Genomic DNA, 20,419 nt, shown 5'->3' with positions numbered 1-20,419 from the left:
CCCCTTGAATTTCTATACTTAGTGCTTTTCCCTTTCCGTTAGCATCCCATTTGATGTAGCTTCCAAAATATATCAACCTAGACAAGGATTTCATTTTGTTAATTCTTTCATATGCAACAAAGGAGTTTTTCTTTACAAGTTACAAACTTTGAGAGATGTAGATACAGTAATATTTAGGCAGCTTTTGGTTCCTCAAAAAATTAGTAAAAAAAAAACAGTTGTGGGATAAATCCTTTAGGATTGGTTGCCTAAAATTTCATAACTAATGTTACATTTTTTGGCTCCTTCAAATAGAAGAAACAAATTTCCTAGCAAATGACATAATATTGGTGTTGTTTATCACTTGATATGGCTTAATAATGATGCTCATTTCGAGTGCACCATGTGGCCTACATCAAAGGGAAAATTTAGAATTTTGCCAAATGGTTAACCACTATGCTGACTTTGTAATAACCACATGATAGTGGCATGATGATAATTGTATAATGATCTAGTAACGACTAGGTAGGTGTTGATGTTGAAATTGGCCACGAGGGTGGAGATGGTAATTTTCTAGAGACCTTGGTTGGTAGTGTGTCACCTCGGCGACTAAGGGAGTCCTACAACCAGAAGAAACATTAAAGGCCCCAGGGTGATATCCTAGGGGTGTTGACTCTAATGGTTAAGTTAGTAACGCCAAGGAAAGAGAAGATGAGCTAGAGAGATCAATGAGATGTGATGAGGTGAGGTGATGTGTGTCAAGGTGTTTGGTGTGTGTAGTATCGAGTATCATGCAATGTGATGCCTTCCTCCCAAACAAATGAGGGGCTCACCTATTTATAGGAGAACGACTTCATCCAAGAATCAACTTGTCACTTACACATAGTTAGAGCTCGATCAACTTGTCATGCCCTTGGTTTAACACATTGTATGCATGTGGTAGGTAATGGGCTTGCATGGAATTCATTGGCATTGATGTTCTGATTAGCTTGGCCATGTATATTTATATGAATGTCTACATGTTGCTTATGCATGTTATGAATTGATACCAAGTCACTTCAACGAGATCAGGTTGACTTGATAAGATTAGGTTAGCTCGTCCAAGTAAGGTCAACCTGCCTTAGGCAAACTTAGTCAATTAATAACTTCGCCCCCAACTTATTACCACTTAGTGATTTCTAATTGGTGGTTAGTTTTCGCCATATCAGATTCCCTCCATTTTTTGAGGATGAGATTGCATTCAGATTGGTTCGTCCAAAGGAAGTACCAAATTGGTTACTTGTGTCTCCAAGTTGATAGGTTAGCTTTGCCTCGTGTTTAGCTGAGTTACCATAGGTTGGCCATTGCTCCAGGTTAGTTTTGTTGTCACTTTGGCTTGGCTAGAGAGTTTGCTAGTTGAGGTGGTGAAATGGAAATTTTGCTCAATTTCTCACAGGTGATGCCATTTTTTTTTATGTTAAAATTGGCTGTGAGGGCGGATATGGAAAGTTCTAGAGACCTTAGTTGGTAGGGTGTTGCCTTGGAGGCAAGGGAGACATGCAACTAGAATAGTTGTCAGAGGCCTCGGGGTGATATCCTGAGGGCGTGGGCTCCAACCAAGGTTCAAAATATTGTTACGTATCGACCCGTATTGGTCGATACGTATCGTACTGTGGTCTTCCCAATACGCCACTCCAGGGGGTGTCTTAGGCCAAACACTGGTTCAAAGGGTAGTTGGGCCTTAAACTGACCCCTTTGAACCAGATTTGGAAAAAATAAAAATAAAACACAAAAAAAGCATTGATACAGGCCGATACACCTTACCAGCGTATCAGCCTGTATCGATACTTTGAACCTTGGCTCCAATAGTAAAGTTAGTAACACCAAGGGAAGAGAAGATGAGCTAGAGAGTTCAGTGAGATATGTTATGAGATGAGGTGAGGTGAGGTGATGTGTGTAATTTTGAGTGTAATGTAGTGTGATGCCTTCCCCCCAAATAAATGAGGGGCTTACCTATTTATAGGAGTGGGTCTTCATCCATGAATCAACATATCACTTATACGTGGTCGGAGCTCAATTCGCTTGTTACACCCTTGGTTAACATGTTATGCATACGTGGTAGGTAATGGGCTTGCATGGAATATGGTGGCATTGATGTTTTGATTAGCTTGGCCTTATATATTCATGTTATGAGCTGGTACCAGGTTAGCTTAGCAAGATTAGGTTGGCTCAGCAAGATTAGGTTAGATTCGCCAAATTAGGTCAGGCCAGCTCATCCAAGTTAGGTCATGTTAGCCTGCCTTAGGTAAGCTTGGTCAATTAACAACTTTGCCCCCTAACCTATTGCCACTTGGCGCTTTTCTGGCTGGTGGTCGGTTTTGGTCATATTGTCTCCCCTGAACTTTTTGGCACAGTTGCAAATAGAACCCCTCTCTATTTATTGATAAGCTTTGCTAATTAGTAGTGGACCCCTTCTCTTAGAATCCTCTAACAAGAGGCACGAAAATGTCCAAAATACCCATATAGTTAATTTTGACCAAAATGTTTATTTTCCAAAACCCTTCTTCATATCAATCGCTACCCCAAACCCTTCCAATCACTTTTCCAAAATTGATTTATTTCCAAATTTGCCCTCCATATCAATTATTAAGGTAAAATTGCAAATTTAAAATCTATTTTTTATTGTATAAAAAAGTCTATATTTTTTGTTGTTAACTTTTTTGTAGAAACCAACCTCAATAGTAATTGCATGGGTATTCTAGACATTTTCATGCCTGTTGTTAGAGGATTTTAAATATAGGGTGTCTACTTGCAACTGTATTAGAAAGTTCAGAATTAGAATCAAATTAAGGGTTAGAGGATCTCTTACTAGATTTATTCATCTATACTAGAGATACAAATTAAGGGTCCATTTGGTTCATAATTGAAATTGGAACCAGAATTAGAATCAAAATCATTTGGAATGGGAATTAGAATGGTCTATTCCTATAACCTTTTTGGTTTAGACAGAATCATGAATGAAAATTAGGATCAACTAGAATGTGGAATTCATTTCGAAGGGAGGGGGAGGGAATGACCATTCTCTTAAATGGGAAAATGCCATTCCACCAAAAATGGGAATGGGATTCTAGTTCCACCCAACCTAGAGTTGGAGTCAGAATGGCCTATTCCGATTCTAATTCCAAACCCCTACTTCCACAAAACAAACGAGCCCTAATACTCCCACAAAACAAACGAGCCCTAAGATTTTCATATGAGCAAATCAAAACAAAGGCATTGCAAAAATTTCCTTAATTAGTAAATGTGGTGCACTTATATGACTTGTATTTTTTTAGGGGGATGTACCTCCCTTCATGGTTTGGTTTGTATTTTTCTCTTTATGGTTTTGAACCACAAAACAGCTTCTTTGGCATTTTGCTGTGGTCCAAAGGTACAAAGTAACAAAACTCTTTTTTTTTTTTTTTATTTTCTGAATGCTATGAATTCCATGATTTCCATGGTTGTTAACGGAGGAAGAGTTTTATTCTCTGCTGTTGCCTGTCGGCATGGCACCATACTAAAGCAATGTATATGATACATCATACATTGGATTTGTATCCTCTTCCTGGATGATATATTAAGAAACATTAATATTGCAATACGTCGGTGCGTGTACGTATTGATTATCAATATCGTCGATACGTTACTTAGAGTTATCAATATGCTAGATTCTTCTGGTTTCATAAAATTCTTAGTACACATTTATTTTATTATGGATACTTTGAACTTTGATAATGTTTACATGGTAATTGGCAAATTACTTTAACACCCATAGTTTACATAAACAAGCAATATTTCGTTCTAGGCTACATGGCTCCCAATCAAATTTATGCAAATAAACCAAGGTAAAATGGTCTAAAAAATAATAAAAAGAGGTAATTTTGACATTTAAAAAAATTAAATTACATAGATATATGATTAACAGACTAGTGTTTTAACAAAAATGGAGCCTAGTGTTGCCACCACACAATGCAACCCAATGGGTATTTTTAACTTACAACCGAGCATGGTTTTTCAAAACCGATTGGAATGGACGGTTAGATCGGAAAACTAGGAACCGGTTAAGTAATCGATTTCATTTTATACTAAAATCATTTTTTGACAAAAAATCGTTGATTTGGTCAGTGACTTGTTAACCTGAGCAGTTAAATCGTTGACTTGAACAATGATTTTTGGCCTTTCTTTATAATTTAAGTCAAAGTGGGCAGTCCCTTCGAACCAAACAGTCAGACAGTTTAACCCAGAAACCGGTCCCCATAATGGTTTTCTATTTGATCCGATTTTAAAAACCTTTCAATCGAACACCACCTACCTAACTCAACCTTTCGCTAAAATGGGACCTGCAAAATAAAGGGTGAGCAAATGGGTAGGTTTTACCTAGAATCGAATGAAACCGACTTCAAATCGGCCTTGAACTGACCCTACTCGATTTGTTACAAGGTAAGGTCAGGTTCCAAATTCTTGAAAGTTGGAACCGACCTCACCCAAATTGATTCCAGGGTCTAAGGGTTTAGACCCGATGAACCAGCCTTGGTTGGCCTTAGTAGAACTAGCCTTTAAACCAAGTTTGCCTTGAAATTAACCCCAAGATGTTAAAAGGTAAATAATAAATATAATAAATTTTATCGTTATAAATAGGGCTATCTTTGGTATTTTATTGGAAAATTGCGTGGGTTTATAAAAAATGGAATGTGCCCCAATCAATCTCCCAAAATAGTTCTACAGTTCTGCTGGTTGGTAAATAGTAAACTAGTAGCCTCTTTTTCCTTAAAAAAAAAAAAAAAAAAAAAAAAAAATACTAAGATACCGTAGAGGAGAAATACTGGCGTGTTGGTGAGCCGATTTCTAATTCTAACGAATTAACGTTGATCTGATCGTCTCCTCCTCGTCTACAGTCGGAATTCAAACCTCGGCGAACTGGCGGAATCGCCCAACCAAAGTCATCTCCATTTTACGATTATTAACAAAAAAATTGTAATTTTCCTTTTTTATTTTTCTCAACGTAATTAGTTTCGGAAAGTATTACTTGAATTACTTGCAGCGCAAACACAGGGCAAATTACTCAATAATTGAAAGGAAAAGGGAGAGAAAAAAAGGAGGAAAGAGAAAAGAACAAGGAAGTAAACCGGGAGCAGCGATCATAAATCATCGTGTCTGTCACATTCCGTTGATCGGGCAATCGGATGGTATTGAGCATCGTAGGTCGTCCGATATGGTCGGCGGCAGCGGCGGTGGTCGTGCTGGTGGTGGCACCGGTGGAGGGTGGTGGTGGGGTTCCTTTTGAGTGGTGGAGTGGTGGTGACGCTTTGTGGCCCAGCGGTCCGAGCCGGGATGAGGAAGGCCAACGGGAGAAGTAACGGCTTGTTGCCCAATTCTCTCAGGATTATTTCGTCTTGTTTGAAGACGGTGTCAACGAATGCCACTACAGTGGCTTCCACTGTTCGCTCTGCCGGAGCATCTGTCGCCGCTTCGATTTCTGTTGCTTCCGAGCAACAAAAGGATCAGGTTCCTTTTCTTCTTTGGTTCGTTTTTCTTTTGGCGCTCTTATTCAGTTCTGTTTGCCTTTTACTTCTCTTCGTGTGTTAATTCATTATTTCTGCTCTGAATTTCTAATTTGCTCCTTTGGCTCTTGATTTCTGAGTTTATTCTTAATATTGTGTTCTTCTTTAGATGTTCAAGATGGATAAAAGGACAATAGAAAAGCAGAACTTGTTCGATTATTTCTTTCAATAATCTGGTTTCTTGTTTTTGTAAAGTTATATTTTCAAATTCGAATTTCTAATTGTGGGTGTGAGAATGGATGGTTGTTTCTCTCTGGTTTGTCCATTCCTTAATTATACTTCTAAAGGATTGCTTGTGTTGCTGGGAATGGTGTTTGTATTGTTCGATACATGTAGTGGAATAAAGGTCAAAAATTTATAACTCTGCTTTCTTATTTCTCCCTAAACATTGAAAACTTCTGCCTTTCTGTTTTCATGACTTCTTTGTGAGTATTTCTCTGGGTCATGTATTTTTTTTTGGTAGAGCCGGAGTAATTGGTCTTGGGGCAGTTTTATGGGGTGTCTGGAGCAAAGCACCTTGCTGCCTTTGTTCCTCTTTTCAGGTTTCAGCATACTAGGAGGGGGTTATATCTTTTCAGGTCAATTAATTAATAGTTGTCCCTGCATCCATAGGTTTCCAATATGGGGTGGCATAAGCTATCTAGGGCTTTTAGTAGTTATAGATACTTCGGGTTAAGGTTAGAATTCCCCTTATCTTCATTAACCACTGGCTACATGATAAATTAAGTTAAAAATTTCATAATCATGAATTTCATCAAATGTTGGATGGATTATGTAGGAATTTTAACCATAGCTATGCAAACAAGCTTGTCTTAGTAAGATCATGGGATCTGTATCTTTTTTATCGGTAACAAACAATCAAAGCATGACTTGCTTCTCAACCACAAAAGTGATGTCTCGTTGTTCTTGGTCTCTCCTTCAAGTCAATTATACCAAGCTACTATCAAAAGAAACAAAGCCAATTGTATTAAGCTCAATTTTGATGGCTGCAGCTTAGGACATCCAGGAAAACTGGGCATGAAAGGGGCTTTTAGAAACCAGGAAAGTGATATCTTGCTTATATATTCACCTCCTATTGGCAATAGGAATTCAATTTGGGTTGATTTGCTCTCTCTACAATCTACATGGATTTAGGATTGCAGCCTTTATGGGCTAGGGCATACTGGAGATTAAAGCTGAATTTCAAGTAGTAATTAGGTGGATGAAAGAGGTGAAAAGTAGATGGAATTGAATGAGGTGAAAAGTAGTAGTTCAATTTACAATTTAAACCTCACAATTAAATAGGGACTAAATTCAAAAATGAGTGTTTTAGTTAAAAGAAAGTTTCACAATCTTATTCATATTTTTAATAGTAGCATAAATATAGAATTATAGATGTGTTCAATTTTTTCTATAATGTTTTTTTTTTGTATTCCTGTGTGTAAAAATAATTCTGATTTGTTGCACTTACTTTTTGTTTAATATGATAAATATATGATATTATACATGTACTTGAATGCTTTTTTTTGCATAATTTATGTATTTTTTATATTTTATTAATTTTTATTATTTATTTATGACATTAAAGGTTAACACATTTGACCCAAAAATTGAATTTATGACATTTGCCTCCATAAAGGCCCCCTTGAGGCAAGCCCAAACAAGTTTATGTTGGGGTTTAGGGCAGTGTCGTCGACCTAAAATTTTGGCCTGTATATATAGAGGGGTTAGTTTTGTCTTTGTTGTCACAATTTATTCTATTTTAGGATTTGGAATCGGATATTAGTTGTATTGTTGTTGCTTCTTTTTTGGAATATTTTCTATTTGAGATCCTATTTGCAAGAACTATGGTTTTAAGTATTTGAGAGGTCTTTTTTCTGTAGCAAGAACTAAGGTTTTAAGTATTTGAGAGGTGTTTTTTCTGTTAATAGACCATTACTAGTGCACAAACAGCAATAATAGGTAATTTAATAGTTGATAAACCATTACGAAGGTGTAAAACATATAGGATTCTACAAAGGTGCACCAGGTGTGTGCTTTTTAAAAGGGGCTGTGCCTAGGTTCAGGTGTGGCGGATGCCTGTGTGCTTCCAACATGCCTCACAAAATACTACTTGAACATGATATCATTCCTATTTTCCCTGCCAGGCTGCCAGTTACAGTGCATCCCCTATAGAAACAGAAAAAAGAAGAACAAAAAATCTGCCAGTGAGGTCTGTTGAAAATCAAAATCCAAATAGAAGTTTATTCTGGATTCATTATCAAAGATAGGCCATCCCTCTTTATACCAACGAAATAGAAACAAAGAAGCTTCCAAAAGTAAATCCGACTTGAGCACAACTCATGGCAGTATCTCCAAGAAACTTGTTGTGAATAAGGTTGATGGGTATTACTTTAACTCTCTGTCCAATAAGACATTTTGATAAATAAGGTTTTTATTTTTTTTAAACATGTATGTACTATAGGACCCTGTCATTAGGATGCTTGTATCATGGTAGGGCACCATGTGCTAAGAATGACCATGCCAAGAAGATGCATCTGTGTTTCAAAATATAGATTTGATAGCATGATCAGTTTTCCAGGATGCATTACAATCAAGGGAATAATAAGAAGTAATAAAATAGAAAAATAGAAAGGAAAAAGTTTCTGTAATATACTTAAGTAGGAAGCTTCCCTACATGATCTACCCTATTTTAACCATGTGGAGGAATCTTATGGCCAACCTAGACTGTTCATCAGATAGAGGAACCTTTGGGTTGGCAATGTTTTGAATCCTGCAGTGCATTAGGTCTTATCCAACTTTAGATTATAATTATGTATATACGTATGTATACACATATATGTATGTATGGATATAGGTATAAACACATTTTATCAATAAATAATGCATAATTATATTCTACGTGTAATATAGGTATAATTTGGTTAACCTTTTCTAAAAAAAAATACATGTAATATATGCATTATTTTATATTTAATTTATATTTTGTAATTTAGTTTTTAATTTTTAATTTATTAAAAATGTTAAAAAAATTCAATTTAAGGTCCCAAAAGGGTTTTTTTTGGAAAAAATAACGAGGCAAGGCACCCACATAGATCTCAAAAAGTTACTCAAAATAAAAAAATCACTCCAATCGGACATCCGAGCGCAAAGTTATGTTCTCTTGAAATTTGCACATGCATTGAGTGTGGCAAGGCACCTTCAGCGCCTTGAAACACAGATCTCAAAAAGTTGCCCAAAGTAAAAAATATCCCAATCGGACATTCGAGAGCAATGTTATGGCCTTTCGAAGCTTGCACATGCGTTGAGTGTGCAACTTGTGATCTAGTGACTAGGCTAAACGGGTCAACGGTTCAACTGTTTGGGTCATATGGTTTTTGACCAAGTCAACAGGTTTTGAGCAAATCTTGGGTTTTAGCCAAACTGGACCTAGAATCGTGTCCGGGTGATGGTTTAGATGGTTCAACCATCCGGATCAGCGATGGGTTGAAAACACTATCTAAAGCACATGATAAGGTCTTACGAGCTGAAAAATTTTCCATGAATCTAGGAACCGAGAGGAGGAATTGGAGGATTCCTTTTGACCTCCAATACTTTGCTATGTGTAAGATTCCTTGGTTGTTTGGAGAAGTTTACTGAGTTTTGCACTTGAGAAATAGTTTCCAGATGTTTAATATGTAAAATATACTTTTGAGAAAGGCAACTACTTACCAGACTCGAGTTAAATACAGCTAGGGCTTCTGTCATGGTCCAGGTGGTCAAATCATCTTGGCCTTTTCATTTGTTGGAATTGGTTTGATATTCTTATCCTAGAATTTTCATTGTTATGTTGAAAAAAATACTTATTCTTATCTACACACTCTAGATTAATGTTTTTGTTGTTGTAGAGAAATCTGATGGATAATAAATTTAGGTCCAACTTATTTGCTAAAGCATTTATATGTGGCAGTGTAGATAGTCATGTAGACTGGCTTTTGCAGCATGTGCTAAAGTTCTTGGCCAAACAGGTATTATGGGCTGGCTTTGACAAACTAGAAATTGGTCAATCTGCGTTCAAGCATGTGCTTTTACTTGGTTACTCCAATGGCTTTCAAGTCCTTGATGTTGAAGGTGCAGCTAATGTTGGCGAATTGGTCTCTAAGCGTGATGGCCCAGTTACATTTTTACAGATGCAGCCTATCCCTGAGAAACCTGAAGGCTGTGAAGGATTTAGAGCATCACATCCTTTACTATTGGTTGTTGCAGGGGATAAAACCAACTGTTCAGGGCCTGTTCATGTAGGGGGGCATTTGAATGGGCTTATCAGAGATGGTAATATTGACCCTCAACCTGGAAACTGCATCTCTCCTACTGCAGTTCGATTTTACTCACTAAGGTCACATAATTATGTTCATATGTTGAGATTCCGGTCAGCCATATATATGGTCAGATGCAGCCCTAGGACTGTAGCTGTTGGTCTTGCAACTCAAGTAAGCATTATACCAAACAAGTTACTATTATTAGATTACTCAATATTTTGAGTATTATGAATTTAAGTATTGATCAATAGTAGGAAATGGGAATATTAGTACATGTTATGCACTTGCACCAGGGTTAGAATCCATGGTATCCACCATTCAGTTGGTCTGTATAAACCTCCTGGAGTGTTTCAAAACTATTCGCTAGAGTTCCTTTAACAGTCCAGAACAGTTTTGGTAGAACACAATAAGCTGCTGCTACCTCTTGAATCTTGACCTAAGAATTTTCCTAGACAGTGCACACAGGATATGAGGATCAAATCTGATGCATATAGGTTACCTGTCATGTTATCCTATCCGCAGATGGTTGTTCCATCCTTTAGCTTTATAGTCTATGGATTAAATTGCATTGTCTGACCAATTATTTTATTGTACTTTTGCAGATATACTGTTTTGATGCACTCACATTGGAGACAAAATTCAGTGTTTTGACCTATCCTGTCCCTCAGGTAGGAGGACAAGGAGTGGTTGGTGTTAACATTGGTTATGGTCCAATGGCTGTGGGGCCCAGATGGCTAGCTTATGCTTCAAACAATCCTTTATTGTCAAACACAGGTCGCCTTAGTCCACAAAATCTTACCCCTTCTCCAGGTGTTAGTCCATCAACTTCACCTAGTGGTGGGAGCTTGGTGGCTCGTTATGCAGTGGAGTCAAGTAAACAGTTGGCTGCTGGCATGGTGAATCTTAGTGATATGGGATACAGAACGTTGTCTAAATACTGCCAGGAGCTTTTACCTGATGGTTCTAATTTGCCATTATCAACAAATTCAAGCTGGAAAGTTGGTAAACTTGCCTCATCAACACATTCAAATGAAACAGATAATGCAGGGATGGTTAGTCCTTTACACAATTTTTTGTTGTTTAGACTTCAGAAAGGGAATTCTCAGGAGATAGTTTTTGTCTTATAACTGTCAGAAAAAATTAAAAAAGAAGTATGTGTGTGTGTATGTATGTATATATTTATATAGTTGTCAAGGCGACGCCTAGGCGATTAGGCACTTTTCAAAGAACGCCTCACCCAAATGCCAACTATGTTAGGCACATGCTTATATAAATATTTATTAAATAAAAAATATATAATATATAATATTTTATTGGTTGTTATAGTTATTATAATAGAGCCTATTGCGTGTTATCATGCTTTTGTATTGAGGAAAGTAAAAACAAAGTTAATCTTCGAGGGTTTCACATTGACAATAGAATCGAAATATCGAACTGAGGAAGATGAGAGAACAACAGCCTCCATCCTTCCCACACAGTCCTCTAAAGTCAAGGTGAGTTAATCCTTCTTCTTCTTCTTCTTCTTCTTCTTCTTCTTCTTCTTAGTTTTGTTCTCTGTTTCCTGGTTTAAAACAGTGGTTACGCCCCATTTTCTCCCCTTCCTTTTTGTATCTTTTCTCCAAGTTTTTTGAATCATTTTATTGGACTAAAACAGGGGCTCCACCCCCTTCTTTTGTTCTTAAATTTCCTGCATGTTTTCAGCTTTTTTTTTTTTTTCTCATTATTGGTGTCTGAAACAGGGGCGGAACAGGGCTCCGCCCCCTTCTTTTTTTCTTAATTTCTTCCATTTTTTCAGCTTTTGTTTGTTCTCAACATTGGTTTCTGAAACAGGGGCTCCATCCCTTCTTTTCTTCTTTTATTTTAATATTTTTTCACCAGATTTTCTGGGTCTAGAACAGGGGCTCTGCCCCCTGCTTTTCTTTTTCATTTTCTTCTTTTATTTTAGTATTTGTTCCTTGTTGATCTAAAATAGGGGCTCTGCCCCTTCAGTTCTTTCAAGTTCCAAGCACAAAAGTAAGTGCAGAATACATAAATCCAAAACAAACTAGTTCAAAAGGGTAGAAATCCATTGGAAACCTTAGTTTTACATTCCATCGCCTAGGCGAGGGCTAGGCGCCTGGGCACCCCATGGTCGCCTAGCCTTGCCTTGGCACCTTGAAAACTTAATTATATTATATATACTTCATTAGAAATTATATTACTTTATTAGAAATTATATTGTTTTAATAAAAAAATTAACATGAACTTCTGATTTGTCACTCATTATTCATAAATTGTTGCCATTGAACATCATTATCAGATTCATTATTCTAAGATTTCAGAATTGATTGTTTTCTACAACATATGTTTTTTTTTTCACCAATCGGAAAATAATAGATCTATAAAATGATTACTGTTGGATTGACCAAATTATCAGACATGTAATGTTATGAACTGATTCTCCTGTGTCATTCTAAGAGTTAGGTGGTTAAATTGGTTGGTTACAGGTTGCTATTAAGGATATTGTCTCTAGAGCGGTTATCTCACAATTTAGAGCTCATACAAGTCCATTATCTGCACTCTGTTTTGACCCAAGTGGGACCCTTTTGGTTACAGCCTCTATACATGGGAACAATATAAATATATTCAGGATTTTTCCATCCCGCATTCAAACTGGATCAAACACTCCTAGTTATGATTGGAACTCTTCTCATGTGCATCTTTACAAGCTATATCGTGGAATAACATCAGCTGTAAGCCATTAAGATAGTTTTTTATTTTGATTTCTTTTTCTTTATAGATACTTGTTATTCTATTCCATTCTTTGCTGTTTTGCTGTTTATTACTCTCCCTGGATTTCCGTTCTTCTCTCATTCTTTTCTCTGGGTATTTGTCATTCAGGTCATACAAGATATCTGTTTTAGTCATTATAGTCAGTGGATAGCCATTGTTTCCTCCAGAGGAACTTGCCATGTGTTTGTTCTATCTCCTTTTGGTGGTGATGCTGGTCTTCAAACACAAATTTCTGATAGTGATGGGCCTATGCTCTCACCAGGTCTTTCTATACCTTGGTGGTCTACTTCATCCTATGTGGTAAACCAGCAGTTGTTTCCACCTCCACCATCCATTACGCTATCTGTTGTAAGCAGGATAAAGAATGGTAGTTCTGGTTGGTTTAACACTGTTAGCAATGCTGCAGCTTCTGCAACAGGAAAGCTATTTGTTCCATCTGGTGCTGTTGCTGCTGTTTTCCACAATTCTTTATCTCGCAGTCTTCAGTCCATTCCCTTGAAAGCCAGTGCCATGGAGCATCTACTGGTTTATACTCCATCTGGCCATGTGGTTCAACATGAACTTGTGCCATCCTTGAGGGTAGAACAAAGTGATGGCAGTTCAAGAATTGGATCAAGTCCTACAATGCAAATACAAGATGATGAGTTGAGGGTAAAAGTGGAACCTCTTCAATGGTGGGATGTCTGTCGAAGATCTGATTGGCCAGAAAGAGAGGAATGCATTTCTCAAGTTACCCTCAATAGACAAGAAGCTGTAGAGATGATCACGGAGAATTCTAATTGTGAAGATAATGATATGAAGTATATGTTGGAACATGATGATAATGTAGCAGGGAAAGAGTTGTTAAAACCCTGTGGAAGATCCAATTGGTATCTCTCTAATGCAGAAGTGCAGATTGGCAATGGGAGGATACCCATATGGCAGAAATCTAAGGTACTATTTTAATTTGAGTTGTAAGATGCTCCAATATGTCATCATGCTTCATTTTGGTTATGATTCTTTCACATTTTTCTAGATATCCTTCTATGTGATGATTCCTATGAGGGCCAAAGAGAGGGGGTATACCAAAGATTCTGCTGGTGGAGAGGTTGAAATTGAAAAGATCCCTGTTCATGAGGTTGAGCTAAGGCGTAAAGATTTATTGCCTGTTTTTTACCATTTCCACAGTATCAAATCGGATTGGAATGACAGGTAATGATATTGCTTTAACTGCATTTCTTTTCAGGTATAGTTATCGCTTAAGATTTGATTATGTATTCCTTTTAACGTGATATAGATCTATATCTTACTAAAATTTTTAGTTTCTCTAGACTTCTACCTCTAAATTGTTGGGTTGAAATAATGACCTTTCTTTCAAATTTGTTCTAATTCTATATTTTATGCAAAGGAGTAACAAGTGAAATACATATGAGATGAGTATCCACTAAGAAAAATCACAGAGTCCATGTTTCATCAATATCAAAGAACTTGTGGAGATATTTCCATTACATGGTGGTTCGAGCCTTTCTTTTCCCTCTTTTCACCAATAGCAGTAAAGAGAAGAGTGCACTGCACTGATTTCCTATATGCCCCCACTTTGCCTTTCAGATAATGTGACGTTCCACTTACTGGACCCTAGGTTTAAATTGAAACAAATTTACCTTGATGCTATCAGCTTCTAAATATTTTACTCACCTTATATAATCTACATATCCTTTTTCCCCCTTGAAATTGAAAAGAGGGTCTACCAGAGAGAAAGACTCATCTAACTAACACCCAAAATAAAAAGGTTATGGTTGGTAGCTGAGGGCCAGTTCCACCATTACAAGCATCTACTTGGTATAGTTTCCACCACATGCTTTGACAGAGCCAAGCAATTCTGAGACAAGATGTTCTATCAAGAAACCATCTCTCAAATTCCTACAACACAAGGAGATAATCCCAGTGGAATGTCACACTTTCAGAGATCTTACCAACTGTATTTCTCAAAATCCATTTCCAATGGTACTTTGCAAGCCTTAGAGAGTACCAGTTTCATGACATTCTTTGGAGCAATGTTTTCAACCCACCGTTAACCCAGGTTGAACCGTCACCCGGCCATAATTCCATGTCCAGTTCTCCTAAAACATGGACTTTGGTAAAAAAACCGTTGACCTGGTCAAAAACTGTCTGACCCAGGTGGTTGGACCGTTGACCCATTTGAGCCGGTGACTAGGTTAAGGGTTGTACACTAAATGTGTATGCGAACTTCTGGAGGCCATAATTTTGCGTTCAGATGTCTGATTGGGAGATCTTTTTTTTTTTTTTTAATTTTATTTTGGGTAACTATTCAAGATCTATGCATCCCAAGGCGCCTTCCCCCACTATTTTTGATAAAAAACCCTTTTTTGGCCTCAAATTACAATTTTTAGCATTTTTAAAAAACAAAATTAAGAATTGAATTAATTAAATTAAATATAAAATAATGCATATATTAATATAATTATACATTATTTATTGATGAAATATGTGTGTGTGTATAACTATATGTATGTATGTACCTAGATATATGGTGTTTTGATGTGGCATGGTCTGACCTGTTGTTAGAATACCTTCGCAAGGAAATTACCAAAAGACATGAGGTGAACTATGGATTTTGTTTTTCTTGTTGACTTTGAGCTTGAGAGTTTTTATCTTCACGAAATTTGTGTTTCTACTCCACAAAATCAAATATCTTTTGTTAAAATATAAAATGTAGGAAGAGAGACCCCTAAATATGGAGAACAGACTAGAGCATTCTCACTTTTCCATCTCCAGTACAACAAACCCTTTTCCTGAGCCAAGTACCCCAATAAATCTTTTCCTTCCGCATCCATTCTTTAGTAGGGAATCTGCTAATGTTTTGGCAGATCTTCTGATCCTTTTGAATGAGATTTTATAGATAAAGCCAAAGCGTACTTATATTATGCAAGACAATCCAAAGCACCTAAATGTAGAAAATGAATGCAAATTTCCTTGTCTATTTTGTAGTGTATAAATATTTATTTATATGTTCATCTTTCTCTTTGTTAAATGTTTTAGTGAACAGCGCATATGCGAGAAGGGTTATTTTTTCCTTTTTTTTTTTCAGTACATTGCAGCAATCACTTTCTCTAAAATCATCATCCATGTAAAAACCTTGAGCTTTAGTGGTTATCATGATCCCTATTTCTTTTCTTAACTTTCTTTACCTTCTTGTAGGCCCAACTCCAAACAAGCCCCCTTTCAACCTTGCAAAAAATTTCAACACTTGAGCGGGTTGATGATTTTTCAAATTTCTGAAACACCTTACAACATTGGGAATACTCTCACATGCCTTCTGATCCTTATCACTAGCATTAGTTATCTCTAATTCCATGACCGCATTCTTCTTAAATGTCTGATCAGCTACTTTTTCTCTACCCTCTACAACATCCCCAGTCAGAAGTGTCTCTATCCATCCCAATCCATGTCAAGTTTTATAGAACCAGCAAGATCATTATCCAAGAAAAAATAGGCCCAAGGATATGCTCACCTCCACTTCAGTATTCACCACTGTCTCCACATGAATCAATCTTTCAATTTCATGAGTTTAATCTATAAGAACATCTTCTTCATTTGATTCCTTGTCCTCAGCATCATCATTGTTTTCCATGTCATTCTTTTCACTCACCATAAGTGGTTTAGCTCTTTATTTTTGTTTCCTTTTGTAAACTTTTTAGCAGGAAGCTTCTACAGTATTTCCACCAGAACATCCATCACTTCTTCATCACCAACTTCCACAGTTTCAAACCCCTCAAGGTGTTCTGATACCCAATGTTTTAAAACACAGAGACATGATGCAAGGCATTCCACTACCTGCAGGTGAAAGACGTAGTTCAGAATGTAAGAGGTGTAAGCCTCGTAAAGAGAAGGAGAAGGAAGAAGAAGAGGAAGGGTATCTCTCTCTTTCTCTTGTTTCCCTTTTCTCTCCTTTCCTTTGCCTTTCTTTTCCTTTTTTGTTCTTTCTTTCTTTCCTTTCTTTTCCTTTCCCTTTTTTCCTTTTCATTTATTTTCTTTATTTTTCCATATGAGGCATGCACGCTCATGCAAAAGGTGCTTGAGGCATACGCCTCAGAGACATCAATACCTCTGGCATGCACCTCAGGCATTTTGGGCCACTGTGCCTCCAGGCGTACGCCTCCCATGCCTTTCCTGCACCTCATGAGACATGAATCCAGGTCTTAGTACCCTTTTACAACTCTTACCATGATATTGAATTTGTCCCATCCCTATATTTTCTAATGAATAACAAGTCAAATGCATCATGATGGACCACAATAAAAGCATCAAAAAGTTAAAAATGGCGCCCTTTGGAAAAACAAGCTAGTGAAAATTGACACAAAATACTATCATAACAGGAAAAAAAAGACAGAAGATACTGTTTTCTTCCTTGGTTGATAACTTCTAACTATGCAGTATGTTCTTCTGTAATCCAAAATTCTTAGGTAATATATACCTTTCCACAATAGCTTCTTCTCCAGTTGCATAGAACCTAAAAAAGTTGATATTATGAGTCAAATACAAGAATCTCCCATATCCCTTCTTGAGTTTCCTTCTTTGTGTGGGAGGCTTGCTTGAAAAAATACACACTTGTGACTTGTTACAGCAGAAAAGCAAAGGCAGATTGTGTATCTCCACCCATACTTGTATATTGCGCCTAAACAATGGTGAGACTGCTGATGAGCACCTTCTCTTACATTGCTCTCAGAAACAAGGAAAGTTTGGTGCTTCTTCCTAAATCTAGTAGGGTACAGCTGGGTCTTTCCTGAACACATTGAAGGGCCTCCTTTGGCAATGACAAGGATGAGGCCTTGGGAAAAGGGGAAAAGTGTATTGGCGAATCGTTGTTCAAGCAGTTACGTGGGGGGTGTGGGAGGAGAGAAACAACTGAGTTTTCAACAATAAAGCTAGATCTATGGGCGAATTGTTATCTTACATATTCCACTTGTGCAACATTTGGAAGTGCCCTTGGGAGCCCTGTTTTAGCAGGGATCGGGGGTGTGTTTAAGGGAAGGGATGGAAATTTGTTGTGGGCTTACAATGATCCAATTGGGATGGCAGACTCTACAAAGGTTGAAGTTTTAGCAGTGCTAACTTGACACTGGATTGCAAGAAACCTTGGCTTATCTTCCCTTGTCATCAAAGGAGATTCGAGCAATGCCATTGGATGGCTTGGGGAGAAGAATGGAGGGCCATGGAGGCTAGCTCATTATCTGGATGAGGCTTGGGATCTCCGGGATTCTTTGAATGCTAATCTGTTCTGGATTCCCAGAGAGTTAAACTCCGTAGCAGATTGGTTGGCTAAATCAGGAGTCCACAGGGAACTTTTACATAGTGAGAGAGTTATGCCTTTGTAATCTGTGTGTGTGCTCCCTGTTGTACATTTTCTCATGTACCCTTTTCTTGTTTAATAAAATCTGTTATCTTTCATCTCAAAAAATACAAGAATCTCGATATGTGTTATAATTACGAAATTTGTCTGTCTGTCCTTTTCTTTCTAGAGCAACTTTGCTTAGGAAAAATCTTTAGCTTGTTTTGGTATACAGTTGTACCATGGGGACACTCCCATGTTGTGTTTCATCTGTGGGTCAAAGAATACTGCATATTTTTTTAATATATCGTTGTTATAAATCACATGCATGCTTATATTAATACGTAAAAACTTCTTTTTAATAGGTAAAATTGTGATTGCATAAAATAAGCATGGAAGGGCAAGGAACCCCTCTTTAACAAAAAAACCTTCATGGCCTTTTCACTATGACTATGCCCACATATACAGCACATACAACTATTCTTTTTCACAAAATGCAAGGATATCATTATGTAAGGGTCATATTTATCTATTCACAGTACAAAACTTTGTGCCCTGAAAAAAAAACATGTTAAACCAAATCCTTTACCTTATCTTTTTCCTTATACCAGTTTCCATCTGATTGAATTCTTCAAAGCTATAGATGAACCACACTACTATGTTTTTTTCCCTTTCTCATAACTTAACTTTGCAAGATCTGCTTTCTATCCTTTTCCTTACAACAATAATTGATGAAGTCGATATAAATTCTGGGTAGCATTAGGAAAAAGATAAACTATACCTCCATTGTCTGGAAAGTGGATCATATAAGATTCTTTGCATGAATTTTTGTAGGGGGAGGTGTACAAATTTTTCTTCTTCGGATCTTCTTGGAAATAGGACAGAGATCATAGAAGAGACTATTACCTGCCACACTAAGCCAGCCTTTCTTGGATCTGTGGGAAGCTCAGATGGAGGTAACTAGAGACAAATTTTAACGTCTCATAATTTCTTTGAAATAATTTATACTAACTCCCATTTTTCTATGTGAAGCTTTGGAAAGATGATGCATTAATGTGTTTAATCATTGATCTAGTCTATAATCAACAGAAAAAAATTGTACAATCTCTTATTTGGTCTTTTTCTCTCCATTAGGGTCATTGAGAACAACTGGATCTTTACCTGATTTAGATCAAGTGACGACCATGAAGTCCTATTCACATGAGAATCCAAGTACCAATGATACTTACCATGAGACAAAGAGTATATTGAATTCATTGCTCTTGCTAAGCCAAAACGTTTCTGAACAAGTTGATGAAATATTTCCTTCTGAACATTCTATGGGCAATAATACTCATGTTACTGATGGTGCTCCCTCAATGGAAACTGGGACCAGTGAACTCTTGAATGCTAGTTCTGATTGTTCAGCTTCTGGTATTAACACCCTTGTGAAGGGGCCTGAGCATGTGGAGTTGCAAGAACCACTTGAATTTGAGCAGTACTTTCATGAGGGGTACTGTAAAGTAAAAGAGCTTGATGAATGCCGTGATTGCACTAAAATTGTTACTGATACCGAGAGCAGCAGCAGCCACTGTGAGAGGGAGAAACCTGAGGAGGAAGGGGAGAATGATGACATGCTTGGGTGTGTTTTTGCCCTCAGTGAGGAAGGTAATGATTTCAAATATATGTATATGACTTTCTTGTACATGGTTTAATTGTGCATGGACACGGCAGTTGTGATAGACCCTGAAACAGAGGTTTTGTTCAATCCTGTTTCTGGATGTATCTACTGGATATGGGTATGTCCTTTGCACATTGTATTGCTATCTGCAGGAATCGAATGCTTAGGTTTACCGTATTTTGACATGTTAACATTCTTGATTGTAGTTACTAACTTGACTTTCTATTTCTGCAATGTAGGTTGATATGTACCTGTCTGTCCCAAGTCCAAGAAACAGCTGCAGTCATGCTACCTACCCATCATTAACATTCAAAAATCTTGTAGGAAGATCTGGATGTCTTTTCAATATGGAGGTTCAGTCGTTCAGATGAGGATTTTGCCAAAACTCATATTGAAGGAGAATGCAAATTTTCAACTCCTGACTGGTTGGGCAGCTGGTTCTGTGAATCCTGAGAAGAGAGTGCATTCAACACAAAGTGACTCTCTCTGTGATGTACATGTTGTAGATGAAAATTCGTTATTCAGGTGTGTGTGTGTGTGGGGGTGGGGGGGGGGGGGGGCGTAGCTTTTTGGCATGGGGAAGTTTGAACTCTTGGTACAGGTAGATTTGGGTTTGTTTCCCCGTCTTGAACTTTCTATCAAATTTGCTTTGTACAGTTGATTTAGGGTGAACAAGTTCTTTCTCCAATTTGTGTAACAAAACTGTATTCTTCAATGAAAAAAAAGGATAAAATGGTTCTTTATGTTCTTTGAATAGGCCAGCTTCTTGTAGAGGTGAATATTTCTGTATAAAGACTCACCAGCTCCTTTTATTTTTGTCTTG

General features: G+C 37.3%; 1 protein-coding gene across 3 annotated transcripts; it reads left to right on the top strand.

Annotated features, from left to right (window-relative positions):
- Positions 1 to 4,873: 4,873 nt before the first annotated feature.
- LOC148861718 (autophagy-related protein 18g-like) lies at positions 4,874 to 20,339 on the top strand. Of its 3 annotated transcripts, none has more exons than XM_088984445.1 (9): positions 4,874 to 5,502; positions 9,545 to 10,006; positions 10,438 to 10,887; positions 12,322 to 12,567; positions 12,716 to 13,540; positions 13,623 to 13,798; positions 18,771 to 18,892; positions 19,071 to 19,583; positions 19,836 to 20,339. In XM_088984445.1, exons 1-9 carry the CDS (start codon positions 5,329 to 5,331, stop codon positions 19,838 to 19,840), a joined length of 2,973 nt encoding a protein of 990 aa, XP_088840571.1. In that variant the 5' UTR covers positions 4,874 to 5,328; the 3' UTR covers positions 19,841 to 20,339. The 3 variants fall into 3 exon arrangements, with proteins under 3 accessions (XP_088840571.1, XP_088840572.1, XP_088840573.1); XM_088984446.1 differs by having other exon boundaries at positions 5,276 to 5,502; positions 9,487 to 10,006; XM_088984447.1 differs by having other exon boundaries at positions 5,376 to 5,502; positions 9,492 to 10,006.
- Positions 20,340 to 20,419: the final 80 nt, after the last annotated feature.

The sequence above is a fragment of the Nelumbo lutea genome, chromosome 4 (assembly GCF_056320005.1).
Source record: "Nelumbo lutea isolate HS-2025 chromosome 4, American lotus-T2T, whole genome shotgun sequence".
NCBI classification, from domain to species: domain Eukaryota; kingdom Viridiplantae; phylum Streptophyta; class Magnoliopsida; order Proteales; family Nelumbonaceae; genus Nelumbo; species Nelumbo lutea.
The sequence above is the reverse complement of the archived record's forward strand: the minus strand, read 5'-3'. Positions and strand labels throughout refer to the sequence as shown.

Bases quoted from the DNA above. Each gene is read 5' to 3' on its own strand.
- LOC148861718 (XM_088984445.1), top strand. From the start codon at position 5,329: ATGAGGAAGGCCAACGGGAGAAGTAACGGCTTGTTGCCCAATTCTCTC. The intron at 10,888-12,321 runs GTTAGTCCTTTA...GGTTGGTTACAG, and splicing joins AAACAGATAATGCAGGGATG to GTTGCTATTAAGGATATTGT. The intron at 18,893-19,070 runs GTAACTAGAGAC...TCTCTCCATTAG, and splicing joins TGTGGGAAGCTCAGATGGAG to GGTCATTGAGAACAACTGGA.